Source organism: Podarcis gaigeae (genome assembly GCF_964106915.1).
Source record: "Podarcis gaigeae genome assembly, chromosome: 5".
In the NCBI taxonomy this organism is placed as follows: domain Eukaryota; kingdom Metazoa; phylum Chordata; class Lepidosauria; order Squamata; family Lacertidae; genus Podarcis; species Podarcis gaigeae.
This window is the reverse complement of record NC_139681.1, coordinates 57,367,701-57,394,783: the sequence shown is the minus strand read 5'-3', so window position 1 is coordinate 57,394,783 and position 27,083 is coordinate 57,367,701. Positions and strand designations below refer to the sequence as shown.

The window sequence follows — 27,083 nt, the reverse complement described above, 5'->3', positions numbered from 1 at the left end:
GTTCTCCTAATTTGGAGTCTCCCAAAATAGGGGGTGTCTTATACATAGAAAAATACGGTAGTTTTTTATCTCTACTTATCAAGACAAACAAGATGTGATTTTCTTGTAAATGCACATCCTCATCCCCACATGAACTAATAGCTCTACTGCTACTTCAGTGGTAAATATTTTGTACCAGAAGAAGGGCATGTGAACAAGGCTTAGGGTGAGATCCTACAACTGACATTTGGTGGCTGAAGAGGCCTTATGTGGCGGTTTAGATGCTGCTTAATTGGTGAAGAGGAAGGCTCCCCAGCATGCCTGTAGAAAATGCGGCCTGAAACAGGGTATTCCAAGGACAGCTGAGGATTTGCAGAATCCTAAAACCCCTCAATCCCAATACTCTCCCAAAAGCTATCCAAGCCCTAGAGCTGGCAAGTTAATTATTTCCCATCTACCACAACTGGAAGAAAAATGGCAGAAGAAAAATTAAGAAAAGCAGGCCTTCCCACCATTCCCTGATTACAGTGAGCCAGAAGGGCTTAGGAAGTAGCTGAATCTTCATCACCAGATTGTTGTGCCTAACAAGGAACCTTGTGAGCCACATTAAACTAAAAATAATTCTATTAGATGGTAAAACAACCAAATTACTGGTACATTTGAATGAATTATGTGAAAAGTGAGAAGACTGTTGCAGGACTTTGTGTCAATGTGTAAAAACTACAAGTTCTTCCTGAAGTTTAGTTTCAAATACTCACCAGTTTTAATTGTTAATGACATCAACATATCCAAAATCTTTCTTGACAATGAACTGTCTGGATGAATTGACATCATCTGTTTAATTGAAACAAAACTGAAGGTCATCTAAGACAATTAGAACTTTTGCATATTCAGTATTCTTGCATTGTGATGAAGAATTATTGAAATACAGTACAAATGAGATCTGATGTGAAAGAAATGTGAATCAGTCTTACTAGCTAAGAATAGTGTTGATCAATGCAAATAAGATTAACCATTGCTGCTCTAGTTTTGGTCTTTTAAATATTCTTCCAGTTTGCTATACAAGGGGGAAAGTGAAGGCAGCGCTCTTAAATCCTTGACTTCCAAACTGAAAGATATCCTGGGTATTTCCTGGGGACAAGTATTCAGGCCCATAAAGTTTATACATAATGAACTTAAGAAGTTAAGTGTAAGCTTGAGAAAAGGACAAGAGAGTGGGAGAGAATAATAGGCTAACTTCTTTAAAAGGAATGGATGGCAGAAAATACTTGCTCACAGAGTAAAGCTAAATGGAATCATTTGACAATTTTCAGATATACATTAGCTAAAGGTGCATTTGATAGCTTATTACAAAATCAAACACTTCTAAAAAGAACTTATATACAATACAAGAACTGAAAGGTAATGGTGCTCTAGTGTCTGTCACTGGCTAGGAGATCATTGGGAGGCTGCATCTCCTCTTGCACAGGAAGGGTATGATAGCAATGGGAAGACCAGCCTGGCCACAGAATGAGCAGCTAACGGGAGCTTGCTTTACTTTCCCAGCCAAATAGAACTCTGTTCCAGCCACCGGTTTCTCTGGGATTACAAAAGGAAAGAAAAGGATGCTCTGGATTCTGCTACAAATTGGCTTATAATCAAAATGTGGGGCATAAATCTTTAAACAAAACTGCAATTCTGCCAGATCTGCAAGTGTTAAGAGAGCCATCCTAAAAAGACTCCAGCCAAACAGAATATTCTCCATCTTTACCTTCCTATTTAGCTCAAGTACCTCCAATCTATCTTCTGTGAAGGCTCAGGAAATTCAAATCGCAAAACTTTCTTTTGCAAAAAGAGTTAAGGTTTGGCTCTTTTAGGGATGTCTGAAGTCAATCATATACAGTGGTACCTCGGGTTAAGTACTTAATTCGTTCTGGAGGTCCGTTCTTAACCTGAAACTGTTCTTAACCTGAAGAACCACTTTAGCTAATGGGGCCTCCTGCTGCCACCGCGCCACTGGAGCATGATTTCTGTTCTCATCCTGAAGCAAAATTCTTAACCTGAGGTACTATTTCTGGTTTAGCGGAGTCTGTAACCTGAAGCGTATGTAACCTGAGGTACCACTGTAATAGTCTATTTCATCCCATGTCTTCCCTTGTGTAAATTATTTTGGTATGTCAGTAAAGATACAATAGTCTTTCAAATCTGATCCCCTTTCCTGAGGAGAATACAGCTTTGGTGTACAGAGTCAAACCTCGGCTCCCAAATGCCTCTATTTTGGAACATTTCGGCTCCCGAACGCCAAAAACCCAGAAGTAAATGCTCCAGTTTTTGAACGTTTCTCGGAAGCTGAACATCTGACGCAGCTTCTGCTTGAGTGCAGGAAGCTCCTCCAACCAATCGGAAGCCGCACCTCAGCTGTCAAACATTTCTGAAGCCGAATGGGCTTCCGGAACGGATTAGGTTTGACAACTCATGAAACAGTGCCAGTATGGAGAGAAATAATAGCCTGGAGGTTGCTGGCAGGTAAGCAAGTGATCAACATGAAATGCAAGGCATTTCACATTTCTGACATTAAGTGGCTGGTTTAAAAGTGTGCTCATACTTCTTAAATTAGATAGGAGTTAATACAGAATGAATTGTAACTGAAAAATTATTTTATATGCCAGCTCTTTAATTCTCAGGATTTACCAACAGCTCATGCTCCAGGAACCAGGGAGTATGTGCATGCAGAACACGAGCAATCTAGAAAGCTAAACTGTAAGGTATAAACTAACTGAAGTTCAGTCTAATAAGGCTTCCGGATTCATGATATCCAATGCAACATTAAATAAGATGCATCTTACCCGAAACATCCATTTTAAAATGGGAACAGGACATGGAGAACTGTAGTAAGCTGACAGAAGCAAGCCTTCAGAGATTACAAAAAGCTGCTGTGTTATTCCAGATCTGCAGAAAGAACCACCAAGAATCACTTTCATGTTTTCAAAGTTAACCTGTGTATTAAATCTCAGATTTAAAGAACCACACCTGAAACTGAGGGTGGGATTCACCTAATCAGCCTCTCCAGTGGCAGCCCTGCCCAAGGATTTCTGCTTGTTCAGTGGTGCTTCTCCCTCCTTCCCCACAAATTGGTTCAGAGGGGTCAGGAGAAACCCACCCCCAACAGCATTTGGGGGAGAAAAGGATTGTTCCATCTTGCAAACTGCAACGCTTGCACAGACTGAACCACAAGAGGACAACGTTGAATTCTACCCAATAACAGAGGACTTAACAGGAGAATTGCAGCCTCAATTGAGAGACTCAGAGGAAATTATTGCACAAGCATATGATGGCCAACTACTGCTGCCTTTGCTAACAGATTGACATATGATGCAGGTGATGCTTAAGCCAAATCAGATGCAGGAATAACTAGGCTTGTTGAAAAGTGGTACACAATAATTTTCATGACTAAAATGTAAATATATATATATATATATATATGCAGGTTTTGGTGTCCTCGGGTGTCTTCCCGTGTAAAAGTTGGGGTGTCTAGGCGACGTTTCGACGAGGTCTCACTCGTCATCTTCAGGCTGGTGCTTTCGGCTTCTTGTTACTGGAACAGAGCGGGATCTCAATGTTTGAGTTCCTATAAATACTGTAGAGGGGGTGTGGTGTCTAGCCTCCAATGTTCTGGGCAGAGAGGAAGTTCCCAGGCTAGTGTGCCTTTTCTTCTTTTGTTCCTTAATTACTTGAGAGATACCTTGAGTGATTTCTTGAGTGATATCCTGAGTACCACTTAGGTGGGTCATTAGGTGTGGATTAGTTGCTAAAGTCTTTGTGTCTTGACCTCTTGAACTTTGTGAAGAGTTTTCCTGAGAAGATGGCTGTATTGCACTTAGTTGTGCTTTGGCTTGGCTTCGTGTATAGGGGCGAGCTGTGGTTTTGTGGCTTGTGTCAGCCAGATCTGTGTAGGGATTGCAGGGGGGTGCAAGATGACGAGTGAGACCTCGTCGAAACGTCGCCTAGACACCCCAGCCTGAAGATGACGAGTGAGACCTCGTCGAAACGTCGCCTAGACACCCCAACTTTTACACGGGAAGACACCCGAGGACACCAAAACCTGCATTCCTGTACCCGTGAAAATCTACGAAAGCAAATATATATATATATATATATATATATATTTGCTTTCGTAGATTTTCACGGGTACAGGAATGCAGGTTTTGGTGTCCTCGGGTGTCTTACACGGGAAGACACCCGAGGACACCAAAACCTGCATATATATATATATATATATATGAAAGAAAATATATATACATATAAAACATAACGATTTCAAACATTAAAATACAGGGTTTTTACAAACGCTTAGACCTCCTTCCCTCCCTCCATAGGTTCCATTTTAAAAATTAGATTTACTGCATCTTTACTCTTATCTAACTATTATATAACCATATTTACCATTAAAACAATTCCACATTACAGTACAAGTGTCTTTACATCCCTGCCAAAGATTTTAACTGTTTACAGTGGTCTTTTAAGTAAATTACAAACTGATCACTTAAAACAGGCACTACAAGGTTGACTGACACATTTCAATAAACACAACCTCTAATTCCGAAACTTGTCTAATTTGCAGAGATTAATAAGGGTAGCAAGCATACATTAGGGACAGAAGACTCTTTGATTTTGGCAAAATACCAACTAGCATGCATAGCTATCCATACAAATGATATTTTGCTAGTATGCTACTTTAAGAAAATGGACATTACTAAAAACCATCCTTACCCGAGAATATATTTTTCAATGGGATTTTGAGGATGAAACCCAGAATTCCTCAAATCAAGGTTAAGATGACTGAAGATTTTCCCAGTATGTACTACATGAAATATATTTTCTCCTGGGTGCTGGTCAGGAATAGCATCACTGATTAATGCAAATCTTTCTAAAAATTCTCTGTAACACAAAATTACATCTGTAATGTATAATCCTTAAAGTCTGTTTAATAAACAGTTATCCCACACATTTATCCACTTAGAGCAAGAGCAGCCAACATCATGTCCAAAAGATGCTGTTAGATTCCAACTCCCATCAGAGCCAGCCAGCATAGCCAATGGTCAGACATGATGGGATTTGCAATACACTGGCCCCCTATCCTTGACCTAAGTCATGGTTAAGTGGTTGGGGGGGCATGGAAAGTCCTGGACATGATCCCACTCCCCTCTCCTCCACTGCGCAGGAGAGTGCAAAGTCCATTTTTACTTTAGAATAATCCACAGTTCTAGGTTACTTCTGAACTCATTGAACTGGGATTTGTTCTAACCAAAGTTAGATAAACCAGGATATGATATGAGATTTGATTTGTTTTAAACAAACCACTATCTCTTAAAGTCTTTATCAAATGCAGAACTATGGTTTGAACTAAAGTGAAAGTTTTCACTCATCATCTCAAACACAAAGGAGGAGGAGAGGAGCACAAGAGCCAGAGATTTGCTCCGATGGTTCCTGATAACCATCCTGAAACATGATTTATGACAGTAAATCATCTGAACCAGGCCATGGCCTAACACTACAACTGGCAATCATGTATAGAGGATATAAATGATGAATAAGAGTGGACCCTAGAGAGAAATTAAATAAAAATTTTGGAAAGCCAGTAGAAGGGTAGGTTACAGTGGTTAATGAGACAAACAGTATTTCATTGAGTATAATCACAAGAAAAGGATTAATTAGAAGACCTGTGTTCTGCAGACAGTTCACCATCATCAGAGTCTTCTTCATGTTGACAATTTATTGGAACTTCCCATTTGACTTGCTGTAACTGCTTCTCTAGTTCATCTATCCTGTAATGCAGAGAAGGGTGTTTAAAAAGAACCTTGGCCTCTGATTATAACAGCACATCTTAGAGCAAGTTTAAATATTGGCATGTTTCCTCTCTTATAAACAGGCACCTGGTATTTCTGTTTGTTACTGGAGTTAGAAAAAGCAACATAGAGCAGATTGCTAAAATTCATTGACATGTCCTTTTTTCTATTAAAACATTTTTCATAAGGAATCAATAGATTCATGTGTATTCTTTGTACAAACTCTGCAGTAAGCCAGTGTTTCCTATAGGAAACAGCAAATTTAGGCTGTCTGTCTAGGTTTTAAAGGTCAGGACAGTCAATAGGATCTCTACTACAATGACATGGAAGGAGAGAATGGTGGATGAAAATAGTAGATGGCATGTGAGGAACTAACTTCAAATATTCCCACTTTTTAAGGCTGATAAGATTTGAAGAAGCCTAGTAACCACTAGAAACCCTGTAACATTAAGCAGGCTTCTAGAACAAGTGTTTTCATGGCTTTCATCAAATTATGTATTGATGCATTGAAAACCATCTCATATTTTAAATTCAACAAGTTCAAAATGAAGACAACTACAAAAAAAGACTATAACTTAAGGTAGAAATGGGGACCCTTGCAGACAGGAAGATACTTATCCATTAGTATCTGATGGATTAGAAGATGATTTTCATAGTGCAAAACTAAACAATGATGATTTTATTTAACTTCAACTGTTTTCTCATGCCATATATGGGGGGAAATAGCCTGCTACTAAGTGAAAGGTGAGTATATTCATTACAGGCAATACCAACAAGGGTGTCGTATCATTCTTCAACATAATGTTTATAGAGGGTGATCCTAAATTGCATTACTAGGGATAGGAGACACACAGGCATACATACCTTTTGAATGCTTCCTTCTCCTTCAAGATATCCTCCAGGTGATTCATGTAATGGACATTTTTAACAGAAGGTGTGAAAAGCTGAAACAAAGAGTGAAAATTAAAAATACAAGTATTTTTGTTCCATTAGCTACCACTACTTTGCATGTTCTCAATCACCATTTAGATTAAGGAAAATTTTGAAACTAGGAAAAATACAAAAAGTATGTAAGTTGCACATCCTCTATTGCAAAGACCACACTGCTTCTTTTTAGCTAGGAAACCACCACAGGTTCCCAAAATGTATAGGTGCAATAAAACAGATAGGTGCCATCTTCACATGGGCAATACAAACTCTCTCAAGTAATATAGATTTTCTGGAAGATTTTGAATTGGCAATTTTCCTGGGATATTTTCTATTTCCTGAAAATTGATGGAGATCTGAGCTAATTTGACTTATTTACTTTTTTTCAGAAATGTCCACTTAACTCAGCCATCTGTCTGTGGCTCTGATTAGGAGCTAAGGTACCAAAACACATGAACCGAGCCTGGATGCAGACTTGAGAAAATATAACATAGCCTTTCTGTTTGTAAAGAGGAAGGGCATACACTCAGGTAGCAGAAACAGCAGCTGTGACTTCTCAACATGTCATAATACCTATTTAACAAGGTTTCTGCATGACTGCTATATTCCTGCGAGTACCCATCCTAACTATACACACCAACACCACTGTAGTTATCAAAGAAGAGTAGCCCCTTGGAACAGTACTCCTTCTGAAACTGAAACATTAAACCAGAATGAGCTTGTGTTTACTTGTGTCACTTCTGACAATAACTCTGGAAAACTGCCCAGGACTTTTCCCACCCGTGCTATAAAATACCAGTCTTCAAGAGAAATTCACATTTGACACAGCTAGAACAGCCCAGTTCAGTTACCCTAGACCATGGTTCTCCAACCTGAGAACGAGACTTGTGCCTTTAGGCTCACTTCTTGCCTCTCTCCTCTTGGGTCTCATAGCCTGGTTTATAAGAGTTTAGATCAGTTTCCCCAGCTGGAAGCAACAGGAATTTGAGGGTTTTTTGATTTTGTTTTTTTAAAAAACAAGAATAAAAGTGCTGAAGCCCAGTGCACAAGGAGAAATGTGGAGTAAGCACAGAAGCACATGATACAGCATGGCTTATTAGCCTCAGATAATTACATCTGAACCATTCAAATGATTTCCTAAACTAAGATGAGCTTTTTAACCACTTACAGGAATCTTCTGTGATGGACTCATGGTGTCTGTTTTACCACTTTCATCATTTCTCTGTTCTGGGTTTTCTGCAGATGGTCTGGCACTCTGGGCCAGTATTTGGTCAAGTGGCAAGAGAATCTCTTCATCACTGCTGTCCATATTGCTGTCAGAGGTCTCAACATCACTATCACAAAAGTGACTTGGTTTTCTGTTCAAAATACATGCCCTTGGGTTGGAACCTTCATTTAAATCGGATGAAGAGCTAGAGATGGTGCCAAGATCCAAATCTTCTGATGACAGAACATTATCTCCCAATAATACAGGTTGCTCAGAATTATTTTCTGAAGGTAAAGTAGAAGTGAGAGGCAGATGAACTGTCATTTTCAGTGCTTCACTTGAACTATTATGCCGAATGTGTGATTCAGATTCTGTTGACTGTTTGGAAAATATTTTTTCTTGACATTTAATGGATTTATAGTCTATTTTTTTAAACAAAGGAAGCACCTTTTCTAAATAAAATTTTGGGAATGTCTGTAACTGACTCTCTTTGGCATCTGTAATTTGGATTTGGCAATCTTTATTTGTTGTATCCATACTGTTATATCCATTTTCTTCAGTATCAATATATTCTATTGAAAGAGGCAAATTACTGTCAGGTGGAGTCATAACCTCTACCTGCAAGTCAACATGAGGAGACATTCTGTTTTTTGAGCAGTCAGAATTATGTTTTTCCAGTGAACTACTAAAATTGTGTTTTTCAAACCTCTGTATATTGGACTTCTTTGATTTTTTCAAATCTGTTTCTAAAGATTTCCTTTTTCGTTTTCTGGAATATTCTTTATGTTTTGATATTCCCAACAAAGGTATTGAGTCAGGGTGTACTGATGGGCAGGTCTGGCTTTTTCTCATGTTAATCATTTCATCAGAGTCCCATCCTGAAGGAAATTCTGCTTCTGAAGCTTGCATTGAAGAGGATTCAGCTGTGAAATGAAAATGAACTGAAATTATTATATAATGCAAGGCCTCTAAAATAGTGGTACATCATTGAAAAAGTTCTGTTTGATTAGACTGTCAATGTAACAGAATGTTCCAAGGGATGACAATGGTACCTCGGAAGTCGAATGGAATCTATTCTGGAAGTCCGTTCAACTTCCAAAGTGTTCAGAAACGCCAAAAAGAACGTTCGGGTTCCAAAGAACATTCACAAACTGAACACTCACTTCCAGGTTTGTGGCGTTCAGGAACCAAAACTTTATAGACTCAAAAGGCCCTTCGGGATCAAAGGTATGAGTATTAATCTAGACTGCCAACTGGGCCCATGGTGTCGGTGGGTACTGTTGACCAGAATTGTTTGTTGGCCTTGTCCAACAACATCTGGAGGGCATCACCACATTGTCTACCCTTGATTTAGAACATATTAAGAAAATAAAGAGCTCTTCAAGCTGTAGTCCTATGCACACTTACCTAACAGCAAGCTCCACTGAACATAATGGAACTTACTTTCATGTAAATATGTACTGGATTACTGTATGTAAATTAGTTACAACTGGAGCCATCAATAGGGGAGATACTGCAGTGCTGTAAGCTACTTGTTCCAATTCTTCTACATCATTAGCTGCTATGTTCATACCTGAGGAGGATTCCCGCGAAGTAGAGTCTGATCTTTTTGTTAAGAGACCTCTGGTATCCTACAAATAAGCAGAGACAAAAAATATTTGACAATGTCTTAAACGGTATTACTGCTTTATGGGCACAGCAAACAACTCAACTCTTAAGAGCCACCACGACTATTTATTTGGGACAGTGAAAATTTTCATTTGCAGTCATGGGACCCTAAAGTATATTCCACATATTTTTCTTTTAGAACGCGTAAATGAAGCCAAAAATGACACGCATAGGTCACCTGAAAACTTACATGGCCTTTTATATTGCTGAACTACAACTCCCATCAGATCTAGCAAGCATGGCCAAGGATGATGGGAGCTGTAGTTTAGCAACAGCTGGCGGGCCACTGGTTCCTCACATCTGATGAAGGCAGGAGCTATAGATGGATCTCTAGTACTTACTTTTCAGCTATAACTACTATTGCTTACCTTTGCATGCTCTTACTTTTAGGCAGCCCAAGCAAGCACACTGATAACTGAGGATCGGTTTCAGAGCTCACTCCATTATTTCATACTCCTCAAACTACTGCTTGTATTGTGGAATCAAAAAAGCCCGATATCTGCTTCTAGTGATAGTTGTGAGATTGTATTGAGCTTGATTCCACACATGGACCTGAAGGAAATGTGCAAGACTGCTGAACAGCAGAAGACTCAAATACGAAAAAATGGCCACATTTTTTAAAATGAAAAGCCTAAACTTGAAATAGATTTCTTTTGCCTTTGTGCTAAAAATGAACGCTGATATGTGGCCCTGCAAATAACTACCTGGCAGTAATCATACACCATGCTCTTTGTTTCCCTCTCATGTGGCCAGGGCTCTCTCATATGCCTATGTGATTCCAGTAAATAGGATGTAGGCACACATATGATCCTCATAGAACTGACTTGTTTAATGCAAGACAATACTATGGGGTTCATACATCTCTTCATCCCCAGAGCAGGAAGGATGTGGCTAACCACTTAAATGGCAGAGATATGGCAAATGCTTCATGATTATGGCTGCATATAAACACAACCGTTTTCTTTATAACTTTTATATAGATATCTTAGCTCTAAAACCTCAGAAGAAAAAGCTGTTTTGTCCAGCTTGGCTAAGATTTCTATGAACAAAGCACACACATGAAGTGGAAAGTGAATTTTCCAAGTTACGAGGAACTCTCTCAAATATTTTAACTTATCATTAATAATGGATTCATTGATACAGACTTCAACCTGGATGTTGACACAGGAAAGGGAAATTGCATATTCAGGGTCCTTCCACGGGAGGGTGTTCTCACAAACAGGGTATTCAGATCAATTTTTCCCTTTGTGTGCCACTGACATACAAAGTGTACATGTACACACACATTTCCCCTTTTAAAAATCCCCCAGGAAAAACCCAAGAGCAAATGTTACCAGCATGTGTCACAGTAGACAAAATTGGAAGTATTGGTGGGGGAGTTCTTTGCTCGCAAGAGGGGGCTTGATACTGTAGCACAAATATATTCATTTCCACCATACTCTGTTTCATGCATTCTACTGCTTTTAATTTCCTATAGATCATCCAACCCAGAAACATTTTGAACACTAAAACCAGCTGGTTAAGGGGCCTCCTTGCAGGGCACCTCCCAAACAGGCTGCCACCACCCCAACCTGGCTACAGCCACCATCATTCTTTCAGCTGCCCAGTAAGGTCTCTGTGAGCCACATCCTGTCATCCTACTCCATCTCCTTCCTCACATTGCTTAGCAACCATTGCCAACTTTTGACCCTGTTTATGTCCTCTTAGGGGGTGCGAGTACGCGCATGCGCACACGCACACACACAGATTTTGTGCAAGAGCAGTCATATTTAAATCTTCCATATTAAAAATTAAAGAGAGGCTGATGTAGGTACTATGCATGTGCCTTCAGAATGGGGCAATCAGTGAATTGCTTTATTTGGGCTGCCAGAAACAAAATGGCAGAGTGATATCACCACACTCATGAAAAATTGCCCACCCCAAAAAAAGTGCTAAGGTGCTTTCACACCAGCACTGACCTCAAATGCAGGCCATTCATTTTACGTAACTGAAAGGGAAAATCCAACTTTTTTTTATGACATCATGTGTACACCACAAAAAGCTTCCTAGCACGAACAACACTGCGTTTACAGTAAACTATCATGTGGAAGCATCCACAGGTCATTTTAGCATAACCGGCCAAGTTTGCTGTGATGATTGACCCTTAAGTTTCTGACAGCTCATGTTGCGTTTAAGGAAAAATGTAAACTTATGCATATTTTCACATGCAAATGATATGAACCAAGATAGTTACAACCTTCCAAACAGTAAGGTAGCCAAGGTAACTAGATTCTTTGTACACTATTGCTTCCTAATCTCCATAATTTCTATGGCAAATAAATAGTAGTAGGCAGAAATGCAATTTTATTTGGGGAGGCGTGTTTAATAATATCTGAAGTTAGTTTTGCTGAGTAGATCATTAATGTTTTGTTTGCCCTGTCTAGTTTTCTGACCAATCCACAAAGCCTTGCTAAATTCTGGACATTATGCTTGATGTAATGTAAAAGGCAAGTACTGGGTTGGAAAGCCACCAGTATGTAGTAAAGTATGCTTGTGTCAGTAGATTCTTGATTATTTATGGATACTCAGAACTGACACTCACTTGGATGTAAATGATGAATGAGTTGGTAGCAGCTAGAGTCTCTCCACACACACACCCCACCCCAGACTGGCACTTGTGTAAGTGCTAAGTCATTCCAGAATAGTTCCAAAAGCAACTACCAAGTACAGCCTCAGGCATACCTAAGCAAACATGTAAGATTGTTTTTAAAGGGGATTCCTGGTCTGTCCACAATTAATAGCCATAACAGACTTTAACTGTCTATGTGTGAAATCAGTTTGTGTGGCAATACATACTTCCTGACAACTTTCTGGAGAGTACAGCAGCCTTGAAAATAGAGAGGCTGGTCATACTTAAACTAGCATGAAACTGAAATAAAAGAGGCAGCACCCTTGTTAAAATAAAGGCAATGCCACATCAAGGCCTATTACTTTCCAAATCTTAAGACTGCAAATAGCTTAAAGGAGACCAAAGTTCATATTATTTAAAAATCCCCAAACAGTAACTTAAATATTAAGCGACCAGAGCAGCAAGGTATACTTACTATTTCATAACTGGATAATACTGTGAATGCTACATCATTTAAAAAAACTTCATTGCTTTGGTATTTATTACCCCCTTTAACATACCTGGTTAGAAAAGCTAACTTCCAAGGATTTCTTTATGGAGTCAAAAGGTTGTTGCTTAGATAGCATCTTTTTCTCCTTCACTTGTCTCTCCCTGCAAACAACTTCCGACAACAACTGGGATGAAGAACTAATTGGGCTAAACTGTGGTATCTTCAAACAACCCATTTTTTGATAGTATGCGTGGTTATCCTTTTTCAAACTGTCATTTTCTGCTGTTGAAGCCCATTTAGTCAAGCCTGAACCAGCTGTGTCTAGTTCCATGTAATCCATATTACATTCTCTACTATTTTCTACTAATGGTGTCCTTGTTCGAATAGGAGATATTTCATTCTTTTCAATGTTTTTTGTGCATATATTATCTTTTAATCTGAAAGAACAGTCTGAGGATCCATCTGTTGTGAAGAGTTGCCGAGCAACAGCTTTGGGATGCAAAACCTTTGATGTCATAAAAATTCCATTATCTGGACAGTCCTTTTTCTCAGATTTAGCACCTCTGAGAAAGGCCTCAATTATAGGACTCCGATTGGGTGGTGGAATTGGCAACTTCTTCCTTCTCTTCTGTTTTGGAGATAATATGCTTTTTCTAAGATACTCCGTATGTGAGACTGAAAGCCCAGCTTTCCCATTTCTTTTTTCTGAAAAACATTAACAAAGTTCTGTCTTCATCAACAAATGCTGAACAAACAAAGCAGAAAGTTAGTACAGTCAAACCTCAGTTGTTGAATGTAATCTGTTTCAGAAGTTTCCGAAATGTTCAACAACTGAGGCGTGGCTTCCAATTGGCTGCAAGAGCTTCCTACACTCAGGCGGAAGGCATGTCGGACATTCGGCTTCTGGAAAACATTTGAAAACCGGAGCATTTACTTCCAGGTTTTCGGCATTCAGGAGCCGAAATGTTCCAAAATGGAGCTGTTCAGGAATCAAGGTTTGACTCTGGTATATAAAAAAATACCAGAATCTCAAAACTGCTTCACACAACACATTAAACCAGGCTTCCTCAAACTCGGCCCTCCAGATGTTTTTTTGAGACTACAATTCCCATCATCCCTGACCACTGGTCCTGCTAGCTAGGGATCATGGGAGTTGTAGGCCAAAAACATCTGGAGGGCCGAGTTTGAAGAACCCTGCATTAAACCATGGTTTATTTTAAACTATGAGCACAGTGCTATTGCATGCTGCTCAAAAGTTCCAAAGTCACTCCTGCTGTTGCCACGCTGGGAAGAAAACAAACTAGAGCTGGCTTCACATTATGTCCAAACCAAGGCTTGTGGCTAGCTTGACCCCCCCCCCCCCACATCATGTCATTGAGAAGCAAAGAATAAACCTGAAGAGATCCTACCAGACAGCATAGATCAACTTCTCTGCCCTAGAACCCTCCAAATGTTTTAGACTCCAGTTCCCATCAGCCCCAGCCAGCATGGCAAATGATCAAGGATGAAGGGAACTGTGGTCCAAAAACATCTGGAAGAAACCACAATGGGGATGACTGGTTTAGGTCAAACTTTTAAAAATAAAACTCGAGTTTCCAACCATTAAAAACAAATTGTTAAATAAACATTAATAAATAGCAATCAAGATTGGTAACTCCATAATCATCCAAATACTGCAGTGGCTCTCATAGTAATCTTGACCTAAACAATCAAATCATTCCAAAAATCTGTTGGATTTTTGAAAAGTAAAGACACTTTAAATGCAATTCAAATGTCTGGTAGTTCATTTTCATGTTTAGTAAGCTTCACATTGGTTACACTTCCTGATGTGAACAAGATTATAGACATGCCCAGTGCTTAGAAGCCTGCTGCCCTTCAACACAAGGCTGTGAAACTACTGCCAGGGATTAACCAAGGTATCCAAATCAAGAGAATGCATGGCATGATCTCATTCCCAGTACTGTGGGAGACTTGTCGCCAGCTATGAAATTTGTCCCTTCCTCTGCCTGGTAAAAAGGGAGCCTGGCAGAATGTGATGCATGAGCAGTTGCTTCCAGACATGCAATAAATCAGAACTGTGCAATTTTCACCTATACAGGAATTCATGCTTTTCACAGTAAAGAGTAATGTGTGATGAGCTCCACAGCTCAATACTGTACTAGACATTTTATAAACAGAAAGATTTGCTTACCTTGATTTAGAGATGGTTTGAAGTAGTCAAGAATAGAGCAGTTCCTATAAGAGAAAAAACAAGTTCATGAAAATACTACCTATACAAACATACTGCTTAACTTGTATATCAAATGAGAGGTCAAGTCAAAAGGATAGATTCTAAATATGTTTGGGCAGATAGCATTTTGTATTGACAATCTGGTGTCATGCAGTGGCAAGCCTTTTTGGCAAATGTGTCATAACTTGTGGAATATATGAGATAGTGGAACCACAATAAGACTATTGAAACCACAGCTTCTGTTCACATTCACAGAACCACTCCTACTCATGTCACAAACTGAACATCCACAATGGGATCAGATACCCCCCCACACACAAAAAGTTCATTGCATCCCACCTTCAATGCATAGTGATGTGGATACAGAACAGGGCCTCTGCATCCACACCTGCAGAGTCTAGCCTAGTATTTTTCAGACTTCCAGTAATGGAGGTACACTTTACTATTACACCTGAAAAACAATGCACAAGTAATAACTTGTAAGAGGTTTGTAAGAGTAAGAAAAGTACATTGCATGCTGTGTGTGTGTGTGTGTGTGTGTGTGTGTGTGTAGGAGGCAAGCCTAGAGTGTGCATCAAAGCAGAATTAGCTTACATTTATAGGAGGCTGCTCTGTGTTTTTGCATAGTACACTCTCCTGGCCTTGGTTCCTTCCTGTCAGCCTCCTCCATGCTCTGACCTTGGTTACTTTCTAGCAGCCTCATTCCAGAGCCATCTAATCTGTAGTTTGTCTGAATGTCAGGAATTGACTGATTGAGCCAAACACACACAATACAGAGATGTGGCATAATTACCCAGCCCGGCAAGAAGGCCTGAACAGTGAATCAGGCAAATGGAAGCCTCATCCATAGGCAGCTACTTTGAGCCCAAAGTCCGATTAATTGTCTTTACTTTTTCTTGTGGTACAGTTGCAATTCTGTTTGGCATACTCTTTGGGAATTGTCTCAACGCTTTCAAGATAAAGTCAAATCAGTTATTGCAGACACTGTACTTTTACTAAGCTCCAGAAGTTACATTTGTTTTCTAACACCACATCTTCACTTAAGACCCACAGATTGTCATTACAGCTAAGAACCCAAGCTCCTTTTTTCTTTCCAGTGCCCTAAGCATTCAGAACTGAGCATGACTTGCTAGTAATTATTAGAATTTTGAATCTGCTTTTGCCTTGTGGCACTTTTTGGGGCTCAGCACTCAGATTAAAGCAAGTTATGTGGGTTGAATCCTAGCAAAATTAGTGATTTTTAAGTTTGCACTAGAAAAATTTCTGATGTCTGGGAGAGTAATCTAATTTAGCATATATTTAGTGCAAACAGTGAAAACTATGAACTAAATCTGTATTTGCTTCCATATCCTGCAAGTGTATAAAGTGTTATTGATTGACTGTTAAATTTATATACCGCCCTTTATCAAAAGATCCCAGGGCAGTGTACAGCATTACAAACACATTTTACAGAGCATTAAAAATAGAAAAATAAAAAGCATAATAGGCAGCATAATAATAATAATATTGCTAATTTAATCCAGCTTTATCAATAGTAAGAATGGTACCTTTAAATCATACTTCTCAAAAAAAAATTCTAACCAACATTAATTCTGGCAGAATTCCCATGTCTTATGAGTGTCAAGAAACTCAAAAGAAACTCACCAACTTCATTCTGACTGCCTTTGATAATCTGATGGTTTAGAATTCTTAGTTTTAGATTCAGCTTTCTTTGAGACTCTTTGCAGCAGTCAACCTCTATGTTCAAGATTAGTTTCACTTTCCTGGAAGGGAGTGTTATGCCTATGTAAAGAAGATCACTCCTCCTCAATAGCCTTTACCTCATTTGATAAGGACCTCCCTCCTTCCTGATGCAGCCAGCCAGCTGCTCTGGGAAACTCAAAATCTACACTCTTAACTAGAGTTTCCCAGTAATAAAAATCACATTGTCTACATTGTTTTTCCTCTTTCAAGCAGCGTTCAAAATTAGTCAGGTACCAGTCACATTTCACAACAGGCAACGGCTGTTTGTGAGGTAGTAGAGATGCCTAGAAACCAGGTTTGACACCTAACATCTCCATCTGTCTGCCTGGCGTGGCTGCAATGCGGGGCAGCACAGCACCAAGAGACAAACATCTGCCTGTCACACAGCTGGAAAGGCACATAAGGTATGAATTATTTATGTCATTGTTAATTAATCTTAGGCTAGCAATGCTACAGTACATTCAGTACAAAACCAGGTGTGGTATTTCAGATGGAAGAGGGGAGGTCAAAACCGATTTTAGATTTATAGTGGTACCTCGGGTTAAGAGCTTAATCCGTTCCGGAGGTCCGTTCTTAACCTGAAACTGTTCTTAACCTGAGGTACCACTTTAGCTAATGGGGCCTCCCGCTGTCACTGTGCAATTTATGTTCTCATCCTGAAGTAAAGTTCTTAACCCAAGGTACTATTTCTGTGTTAGTAGAGTCTGTAACCTGAAGCGTCTGTAACCCGAGGTACCACTGTATAGCAAACAAAGTTCAGATGTCCATGCTTGAATAAATTCAAGATTAAAAACTGTTAAAAAGGGGGGTGGGCGGCAAGCAGTGTATTCCAAGAATATTTGTTGTGGTTATCTCATAATGACCACAGCAACGTTTGCAGCTCAGGTTAAAACATCTGGGCCCTCAGAAGTCCTCCTCATATACCAGTAACCTCTTCTCAGCCGGCCTGTAATATATGAAAAGTACTTTCTTTTGTCTTCCAACATTCAGCTGCATTGGTATTATGCGAGAGTCTAGTATTATGTGAAATAAACTTCCCTCTATCCCTCTTTCTTCACACCATACTTAATTCTATAAACATTCTTCAGCTTTTTGAAAAAAGCCCATGCAAATTAATGTGCTTGATTTCCATAATTATCAAACAATTTCATAGGTTTTGAAGAGAAGTTATCTTGTGGCCTGTTAAAAGATTAATTGTTTGTGTACTCTCTCTCTCATATAACAGAGCTCAGGATCACACAGTGAAAGTGCAGAAGCCGTAGCTGGGCAAGACATAACAAAAAATCCAAAATCCACATTAGGACAGTACTGAATCAGTGAAGGTGATTTGTCCATCTTAAAACAGATCAGGAAAGAGTGTACTTTACACAATGCATAATTATGGAATCTTTTTCTCTAAGAACTGCCTATCTTGGATGGCTTTCTAAAAGATGCATGGAATTCTATTAGGTATTGCAGTCAACAGCTACTAAGCAACAAAAGTTAGTAACACACTTCTAATAAAGAATACAAGGGCTTATGAACACACAGTAAAGCAGTCACCCTTATAGTGCCATGCTTGCAAGTGCACAAAAATATCTGGCTGGCCCCTTGTTAACATACAATTTGCCTTAGAATATTTCACTAAGTTCCACCTGGTTTGCTTCTATCTGTCACTATACTCATCCTAAAAATGCTGTGACTTGAGTGACAGGAGCTGTAGAACTTAAGAATGACTCTGATCCCAAAGGACAGTTGTGGATCTGTGTGCACATTCAGTATGAGCTAGGAAGAGGGATCCTGAGGCGGTAGATGAGTTGCACCTCTTCAGATTACAGGTAGGAAATGCTGTTTTTAATGCTTTCCCACAGGGAGTGGGGAAGTACTGTACAGCAGATGCCAAAGCCTCAGCATCTTGGGATGGTCTATCAGTGCCATTCTCCAATCAGCTACCAGAAAGAAAGGTCCCCTGGAGCTTTGCCTGTGGTGACAACAGCACCTGCTCCTCCTCCCCAGCCCAGGTAAACAAACAGCAGTTCAAAAGAGCAGCTCCCTCCATTCCTTAGTCTGCCCTCTCCCTCTGGGCAGAGAGGGGTGGGAATCAGACCCAGAACTACTACCTAGAGTGAGTAGGCAGCAAAGCAGAAGTGGCTGCCCCCACCCCAAAAATCATGTGGCTAATTGACAATGGCAAGGCGCTTGCCTACCTGCCTTCTCTCTTTTGGCAACCTAGCAATGAGAAACAGTGTCCAAAATTAGCCAGGCACGTTTTATGACTGGTGCGGGTCCAACTGCAACCCTGTGGAGATCTCTGGATTGCCAGGTTGGTGACTGACATCTCCATCTGTCTGGCCTCTCAAGTTTTCTTAAGCAGGTAAGCAGGCAACCTTATTTACTGCATTTATAACCCACGTTTTGCTCCAAGGAGTATATGGTTGACCTTCCCATCTCAGTTAATTCCTACAACAACTGTGTGAGGTAGGTTAAGAGGTTGTGACTGGCCCAAGATCATCCAGTGAGCTTCATGAATGAGTGGGGATTTGAACCCTGATCTCCCAGGTCCTGGTCTGACACCACTACAGTACACTGACTTCCTAGAGTACTTCTACTATGGGGCAGCTATATAAATTAAGTAGGTAAATAATTCTGGGGAAAGCAAAATGTCACTTAGAGAGGGATCTGAAATGTTTTCTTTGAAGCTTAAATTTGTTTTATTCTGGGTTGTTTCAACTGATGTTTTAATGTGTTGTAAACCACTTTGATGTTTTTCTTTAATATATCAAGTGGTATAGAAATGAAATGAAAAAGAATGAAAACAATAAGGCCATAGCTGTCAACGTTTTCCTTTTTTTAAGGGAAATTCCCTTATTCCAAATAGGATTCCTCACAAGAAAAGGGAAAAGTTGACAGCTATGAATAAGGCTCATTGTTTAAAAAAGATTGGCACCTAGACATTCTGTTGTGGCAGTCATAACCTAGGTTTAAGGTGCTATTTGGCGATTAGCTTATATATCTGAGTTTATGACACCAAGAGGAATCTTAATCACTCTATTGCTCACACAGATTAAGCAGACTGTGACTGGACTATGATGCTTTCTGGTCCTGGCACCTGAGGAGGTGACTGCAAAGAGCAGCCTCAACTCACTTTCTTGCCCCTCCCAAAGCAGAATGGTGGGGGAGTGATAGGGAGGATTAATTAATCAAGTTACGGCAACTCCCCTCAGCAAGAACCCAAGCAAGTAGGAGACGACACAAAACAATTGGGAATCCTCACTGTCGCTTCCCTAAGAGGAGGAGGGCAAGTGAGGTGCTCTAGCAAGCCGCTGTCCTGCTTCTGTTCTCTACGAACCCGGAAAGTGCAACAACCCACCACCACCACCGAAATGACATACTGTGAAGGGCCCCCTCGCCAAAATAACATGGCTCCACCCTGCTGCCCTTCAAAAAGAAAAGTCCTTGCAAGTAAAAATCTAGCGCCTCAGGGTGTGAAGATTCTAGCCCAGCCAGTCTTCCACTTAAAGGCAATTTTTATTTGCTGGCTATTTTCTTTACAAAGAGCAGAGTTCGCAAGCGAGACCCCCCCCCACCTACCCCCGCCGGGGAGCTTTGAAGCCCCTTTTCCCGCCTCATAACTACCCACCCCCAACCCACGTCGGGCACATGCGTGGGACAGGCCACTGCGCGGCACCCAGGGAGCTTCGCCCCCGCGTCCGACACGCTGCCTGGTGGGAGTTGTTGTTGTGACCGCCGCCGTCGCCCTGCCGTACCTGCCACCCCCGGCGCCGTCTCCCCGGCCCGCCGCTTTACTGTGACTCTTGGGGGTGCCCGCGGGGGAGCCGGTACTGAGGTTCTGGGTCATGTCCCCGCCGGGCGCCGCAGCCCGCCTCGACTTGTGGGTTCTGTCAAGCACCGACGTTGCTCTCGAGCGCTCCGTACTCCATAGCACGGCACTACCGGTCAGGAGGCAAGGGCGGGCGGGGAATTCTCGAGGCGGCGCTGGGATTGGCGGAGCTCAGGGAAGGGCCCTCCTCTCCATAGGCTGCCAAGCTGCCGTGGCAGAACTGGGCGGGATGGAAAGCCAGGAGCTACCTCGGGTTGGCTGCCGGGACGGACGGCGTTCAAAAACGAGCCACTGGTTTCCCCATCCCATTATGCAATTTGCTTCGGGCTCCTTCCCACGGGACTGAGCGGGGGGGGGGGGGGAGCGTTGCCGTTGGCGCCTCAGCGCGGCGCCTGTGATAGGCCAGCAGGAAGGCGCGCGCGGACCTCTTGTTTTCGAGTTCCGACGGGATGAACCCCGAAGCTCAGTTGAGGAGAGGATGCTGTCGCGCGCGGGTGGAAGCAACGCGGGGCGGGCAGCCGGTTTCTGGTGTAATAAGACTAAGACGAGTAAAACGATACGGTCTGAACGCCGGGCTCTGCGCTTGTGTAGTCCATCAACTCAAATCAGACACGCAGGATTGCCATGTTGTTTTCTTTTGTGTGGAGTTCTGGCCAGGTTCCGCTCCATGCTCAACTGCCCAAGAGCCGTGAGGCGACAGTGAACGGGGAAAGTGGAAATAAAGAATAGCAGCTGCTGCCCCCTCACTCTGAGCCCAATCCTCTCAGCTGTTTCTCTCAAGAAGAGCTCCACTTGCCCAAGCAGGCAGGCAGCTGACTGACCTAAGGAAGGAGCTGCAGGAGTAGGTCACACAGCATCCATCTCACCGCACTCTCACTTTCTGCTTAAAGTAATTACTTAAAATGAATGTCGATTCAGATTCAGAGGTTTTTATACCTTTGCCGCTCTGTGCTCTTTTGAAAGGAAGGGTGGGATATAAGCTGAATAAATATTACTACTAAAGTGGTGCATAACAATTCAATATAATAAAAGCTACTTAAGATATAAACATACCAAATCATCAGCTGATGAGCAGGATTCATTACAAACCTGCTCCTTATCAGGAAGGGGGTTGCATTGAAACCCCTGCTCAGTCTTTTTCTGTCCATTTTAACAGTACTGTACCCTGCTGCCTGTGAGGTGCTTTGAAGTCCCAACTAGACTACCAAATCACCTGGCATCTTTGTCATGTCAGTCAACTGAAAGTTGAATGGTCCTGCCTACCTGTCAAACTGGCCAACCCAGATGAGGATCTGGCCTGTGCAGCCAAAAAAGTAAACATATTACGCCAGTTCCAAAGGCGTTGCACTGACTGTCAACATGCTATGATGCCAAATTCAGGGTGCTTATGTTAACACATAAAACCTTACACCAGGTTCTGGCCTGTGGGCTGAATCCTTCTCTTCCCCATCCCCTGAAGGCCAAGTTTGACAGGCAGACAAGGCTACCCATGTGCAAATCATCTGATGTCAGTGCAATGTTAGAAACATATGAAAGTTAGGAGCTAAATGGCACCTTAAACCTGGGTTATGGGCACAACAACAGAATGCTTAGGCACACTTTTTATAACAAGAATACAAAGCTGAATATGAACTGTTCATTTTTCACATGGTCTAGCCCTTCCCCTGCCCAACCCCTAATATTCTTAAGAGGGTCTCTTCTCCAGTCTTTAGAAAATAGCTGGAAGTGGGGAGGCAGAAAAAGGTCCTCCTTTCCTTCCATTCTGCAGTTTTAATCTGAAATCTTAGGTGCAATACTGCGCTGAGCTCAAAAACAGCTCATGCTAATGAAATTCCTTGTCACAAAATGCACCTAGAACAATGGGAGTTTTGAACACTGTCAGTGTGGTGTGGGGTAATCTGTTTTCGCCTGCACAGTGAAATTAACTCATTCGGGCACAAGCACACTGCATGGCATTTTGAAGCCCCACTTCAAAGTGCCACAAGGGCTCTGTGCAAGCACCAGCAATTGCTGTTGGCATCAGTGTCTTGGGAGAAAATGGAAGTGTGCCCCTTTGGAGAGTTACAGCACCTGCTGTGACTATAGAGACCAATACAGAAGAGAAATGTTTTATTGCAGGCAGGGCAGATGAAGGCATCCAGTGCTACAGGTGCACCATAGTATATCTTCTCTCTGCGTTTCTCCCAGCAGTCATTCCCACTCTTGTAACTGCTGTGGCTACACCACCTGACTGCTGTGGCTACACCACCTGTCTGTCTGACGTAAATTCAGAGCAGCTGCTCACATGATATATGGCCGCCAAGACCATATAACACCAGTCCTGAAAGCCTACATTGGCTCCCAGTACATTTCCAAGCACAATTCAAAGTGTTGGTGCTGACCTTTAAAGCCCTAAACAGCCTCGGCCCATTATACCTGAAGGAGCATCTCCACTCCATTGTTCAGCCCAGACACTGAGGTCCAGCTCTGAGAGCCCTCTGGCAGTTCCCTCACTGTAAGATGTGAGGTTACAGGGAACCAGGCAGAGGGCCTTCTCAGTGGTGGCACCCACCCTGCAGAATGCCCTCCCTTCAGATGTCAAGGAAATAAACAACTATCTGACTTTTAGAAGACATCTGAAGGCAGCCGTGTTTAAGGACGTTTTTAATGTTTGATGTTTTATTCTGTTTTTAATCTGTTGGGAGCTGCCCAGAGTAGCTAGGGAAACCCAGCCAGATGGATGGGGTATAAAAAAATTGATAATAATAACAATAATAATAATATATCACGGAGATAATAACATAGAAATAATGAAGCCAAATATAACAATAAAAAACAGTGGTGTTTTAGCCAAAATGACTAAAAGAATTGTGCCAGAAATTGAAAGTTAATGGAACTTGGTAGTTGAGAGGTTTTTATGGGTCAACATGTTTTGGAAGCAGTCACATGAGGGTAGTGAGCCTTGAGAGGCTGGTAAGAATTATTTAAATACTGTACATACTCTTCATAAGGTTGCTCTTTGCTTACACCTCTGTAACCTCCTAGTTTGGCCACTAGAGAGTAGTATAAGGCTACTTAGCAACCGCATTCTGTAATTATACTCTCCCTTAAAGAAGAGCACTGAGTGGCAACAGTTCTTGATAACTGTACAAACTTTACTTCATTTTATTTGTAAATAATGTTAGTTCTTTCTTTATAAAATGCCTAAAAAGCAACATATAAGGTGATTTATCTATTTAAATAAAGCTCATAAATAAGAACCAGTATTAAAAGGCACATTTAAAAATAAGGCTGAATTTGGGCCTCCTAGAAGCACTTTCTAAGTAAAAAGTATTTAGCTGGTTGTTAAAGAGTACCGGTAAATTAATGGAGCCTGGCAAAACACTTTGAGACATAGGAAAGTGCCTGCACCCAACTTTAAATTCCCCATTGAGCTCTTTTATGCTTTTCTATCACAATATTCTCAAAGCTACAAACATGAGTCTGACCAAACTGCAGGAGGCAGTGGAAGACAGGAGTGCTTGGCGTGCTCTGGTCCATGGGGTCACGAAGAGTCGGACACGACTAAACAGCAACAATCACAATATTACTGTATACGATAAATTAAATTATAATTAAAACACACACCATACCCCCCCCAAAAAACAGGGACTAACATAAAGGGGCAACTAAGAAGAACTACGACTCACCAATGCTGCTACTCTACTCAACAGGAAACCGTTAGTAGCAGAAGAGACACAGAAGGCTTCTATTTAAAGGCACAGAAGCCATGAGAACCTTTATACTGATTTGCCTATCCACACTTGACAATCTGACACTACGAATATGTTAGAAATTTAAAGAAAAATCACCACAACTGTAAGAGGGTGGGAAACAAGATAGAACTTCTCCCTTATTGGAACTTTTAAACAAAGGTGCTGAAAGTTTGAAATTCCCAGAGCAGTAGCAAAAGGCAGCTGTCCATTGCACAGCAGCTAAATGGTGCTTAATTGCTGGAACTGAATAGAGCTGGTGCTAGTATAGCCTTAGTAGGGGAAAAAATCACTTATTTATTGACTGGAAGTATCCAAACTGGTAAGATAAAGAGGAAGAATAATTTATGTTTATTTAATAAGTTATATCCTGCTTTTTCATTATGTGAATTCAGGGCAGCTCACATAATAAAACATCATACGTTCAATATGTAAAATGGCAACAAAATTAAAAACCAGCAAAACAACATATATCATAGAAATAATAGCACTAAAAGATCAAAGTCAAAAGAACAATAACTCAATATTTTTTTAAAAAAACTCTGGACCAACCAGGTTTTGATCCAAATACCTAAGAGAATAGTGCCAGGGCCTGACAAACCTCTCTTGGGTGCTGCAGCTGAAAAGGCCTTGTTTCTCCTGGCTGCCTCCCATCTCATTTAAGAGTAGTACCAGCAGCAAGCCCTCAAGATGTTAAATGAAGCATACAGAAAGGTACATATGGAAAACAGCAGACCCTAAGGTAACCAGTTACCACTGTTTACATCCTTAAAGGTTTGAATTAGTGCCTTATCTTGAGCCTAGAAACTAACAGGTAACCAGTGCAAGTTGGATGTATTATGTCCTAAACAACTGACCTCAGCCAGCAATTTGGCGGCAGCATCTTTGCACCATTTGTATTAAGTAGTGGGTGGACATAGCAGACGACACAGAGATTTCTCCAAGTACAGTGGTACTTCTGATTACATACTTAATTCGCTCCGGAGGTCCATTCTTAACCTGAACCTGTTCTTAACCTGAAGCACCACTTTAGCTAATGGAGCCTCCCGGCTGCTGCTGTGCCGCCGCCGTGCGATTTCTGTTCTCATCCTGAAGCAAAGTTCTTAACCCAAGGTAATATTTCTGGGTTAGCGGAGTATGTAACCTGAAGCGTATGTAACCTGAGGTACCACTGTAGTTCTTTATAAGTAAGCTGGAACTGAACTGAACAGCAAACAGCTCAGCTGGCCTGCTTTTATAGGCAGCCAGCTGGCAACATTGTAACAACAACAGCTCAGGGTTTCCCGCCTAAATTAACTTACTGGACCTGTGTGAAAACTATATAAACAATTCCCCCCTGGTGGCCAGGGTGAGAACTTCAATACATAACAATTTGAATTGTTCAGATGCTTTTCAAGGGCTGTAAGCCTCCATAGAGAGCACACTGCAGTAGTCTAACCTGTAGGTAACTATGGTGACAAGGTCCTACTTTGTCAGGAAGGGGAATAGCACTAGCTGAGGTAGCAGCTGAAGATGATATCTGCCCTTTCCTGCCTTTGTCCAGTCACCATGGGGTGGGTTGCAGAACCAGTAAATAGGGATCCAGGACCTTGTCACAGAGATGTAACCGTTCAGGGATTAGGGGATCCATCCAAATTCCAAAATACATTTTAGGGCAACACCTTGATTAGGCCAACTAAAATGTCACAAAATAATGTGCAAAGCTTTTGTGTTCTGAATTCTTTACCAAGCTGGATGCTTTAAAAAAGGAAGTGGGGGGGGGGAGAGAAAGGAAGGCTGCTGTTAAAGCCATCTGAATCTTAGCGTAGACTGTGGAAGGAGGTAGAAATCCATAATGTGGAATTTAATATGCTATGTTAATTCCACGGTTGGGAAAATGTGCCTTGATATGTAACTGTCAGAGCAAAAGTGTATTTCTTTCTGTGATCTGCAATATAATAGTTCAAGTAATAATGGAGGTTTTTGTGTGGGAGTGCTATAGAAAAGCAAACATAGCAAATGCTGCATTCACGTGTTGAAACTTTGGCTGCAATTCTAACCATGTCTACTCAGAATTCACAGGTGCTTACTTCCAGGTAAATAGAGCTAAGGTTACAGTCTTTGCCATTAGCTCAAGCAAGTTCTGTTCAGAAAACCAGCAAAAAAAGTACATAGTATGATGTAAAAATGAAATGCTGGATGATTTTTGACAAAGGGCATTGACACTGCTGCCAACTCTCATGTCGCATCTTGCTCTACTTGTAAATATTCCAGCTTCCTAATGCCGTTGCTAAAGGGGATCAATCACTGCCCACTTCCTCTATTGTCAAGGCCCTTTCATGTTGCAATAATCCCTGTTTCGCTTCTGCTGCAAAGATGGCTTGCATTTGAAAAGAATGTGCCTTAAAAATAATAATCCACAAGGCTTTTATAAATTGCTGTGCCTCTAGTGACAAACTGAGTTTTTAATGAAAAGCAGCTGCTGGTGCTTGCAATCTGGACAGGAAGAAGAGGGTATTTAACCTTTCTTCATGGTCAATATTTCTGTGTCATCCTTCAAACTTATTTTTCACCCTGTGGAGAAAAAATATAGGAAGACTATTATCTGTTATCCCTTGGTGTGTCCGTGTGCACACGCAGCTGCGAAACATGGTGAGGAGGGGAACTATTTTAAAGGTAAACAACTTGGGAATGATTAAGCACCTCCCTACCCCTAATATTGCAGTGCCACCCCTATATCATGCACTACCAAGAGCAGAATGGTAATTAACTCTTCTAGTTCAACATTTTTCATCAGAGAACCAGCCAGATAGACATGTCCTTTGTATTATGGTTAGCAGCCCCAGTCATGCTTTTTAAAACAGACCATCAGTGCC

General features: G+C 41.2%; 1 protein-coding gene across 4 annotated transcripts in view; it reads right to left on the bottom strand.

The window, feature by feature from the left end:
• SLF2 (SMC5-SMC6 complex localization factor 2) overlaps nucleotides 1-24,202 on the bottom strand; it is a 37,584-nt gene extending 13,382 nt beyond the window's left edge. Inside the window, exons 1-10 of one of the 4 annotated variants that reach the window (XM_083738626.1) lie at nucleotides 24,166-24,202; nucleotides 14,896-14,939; nucleotides 12,775-13,409; nucleotides 9,512-9,569; nucleotides 7,900-8,861; nucleotides 6,669-6,748; nucleotides 5,679-5,783; nucleotides 4,729-4,896; nucleotides 2,805-2,907; nucleotides 738-813 (exon numbers count right to left, since the gene is read on the bottom strand). In XM_083738626.1, the coding sequence (XP_083594752.1) occupies nucleotides 738-813; nucleotides 2,805-2,907; nucleotides 4,729-4,896; nucleotides 5,679-5,783; nucleotides 6,669-6,748; nucleotides 7,900-8,861; nucleotides 9,512-9,569; nucleotides 12,775-13,221 (1,999 nt within the window). In that variant the 5' untranslated portion in view covers nucleotides 13,222-13,409; nucleotides 14,896-14,939; nucleotides 24,166-24,202. Of the gene's footprint in view, nucleotides 1-737; nucleotides 814-2,804; nucleotides 2,908-4,728; nucleotides 4,897-5,678; nucleotides 5,784-6,668; nucleotides 6,749-7,899; nucleotides 8,862-9,511; nucleotides 9,570-12,774; nucleotides 13,410-14,895; nucleotides 14,940-16,578; nucleotides 16,735-20,423; nucleotides 20,627-20,745; nucleotides 20,886-24,165 lie in introns of those variants that run through there. The other 3 variants (XM_083738627.1, XM_083738625.1, XM_083738628.1) reach the window with 3 other exon arrangements.
• Between the last annotated feature and the right edge of the window lie 2,881 nt (nucleotides 24,203-27,083).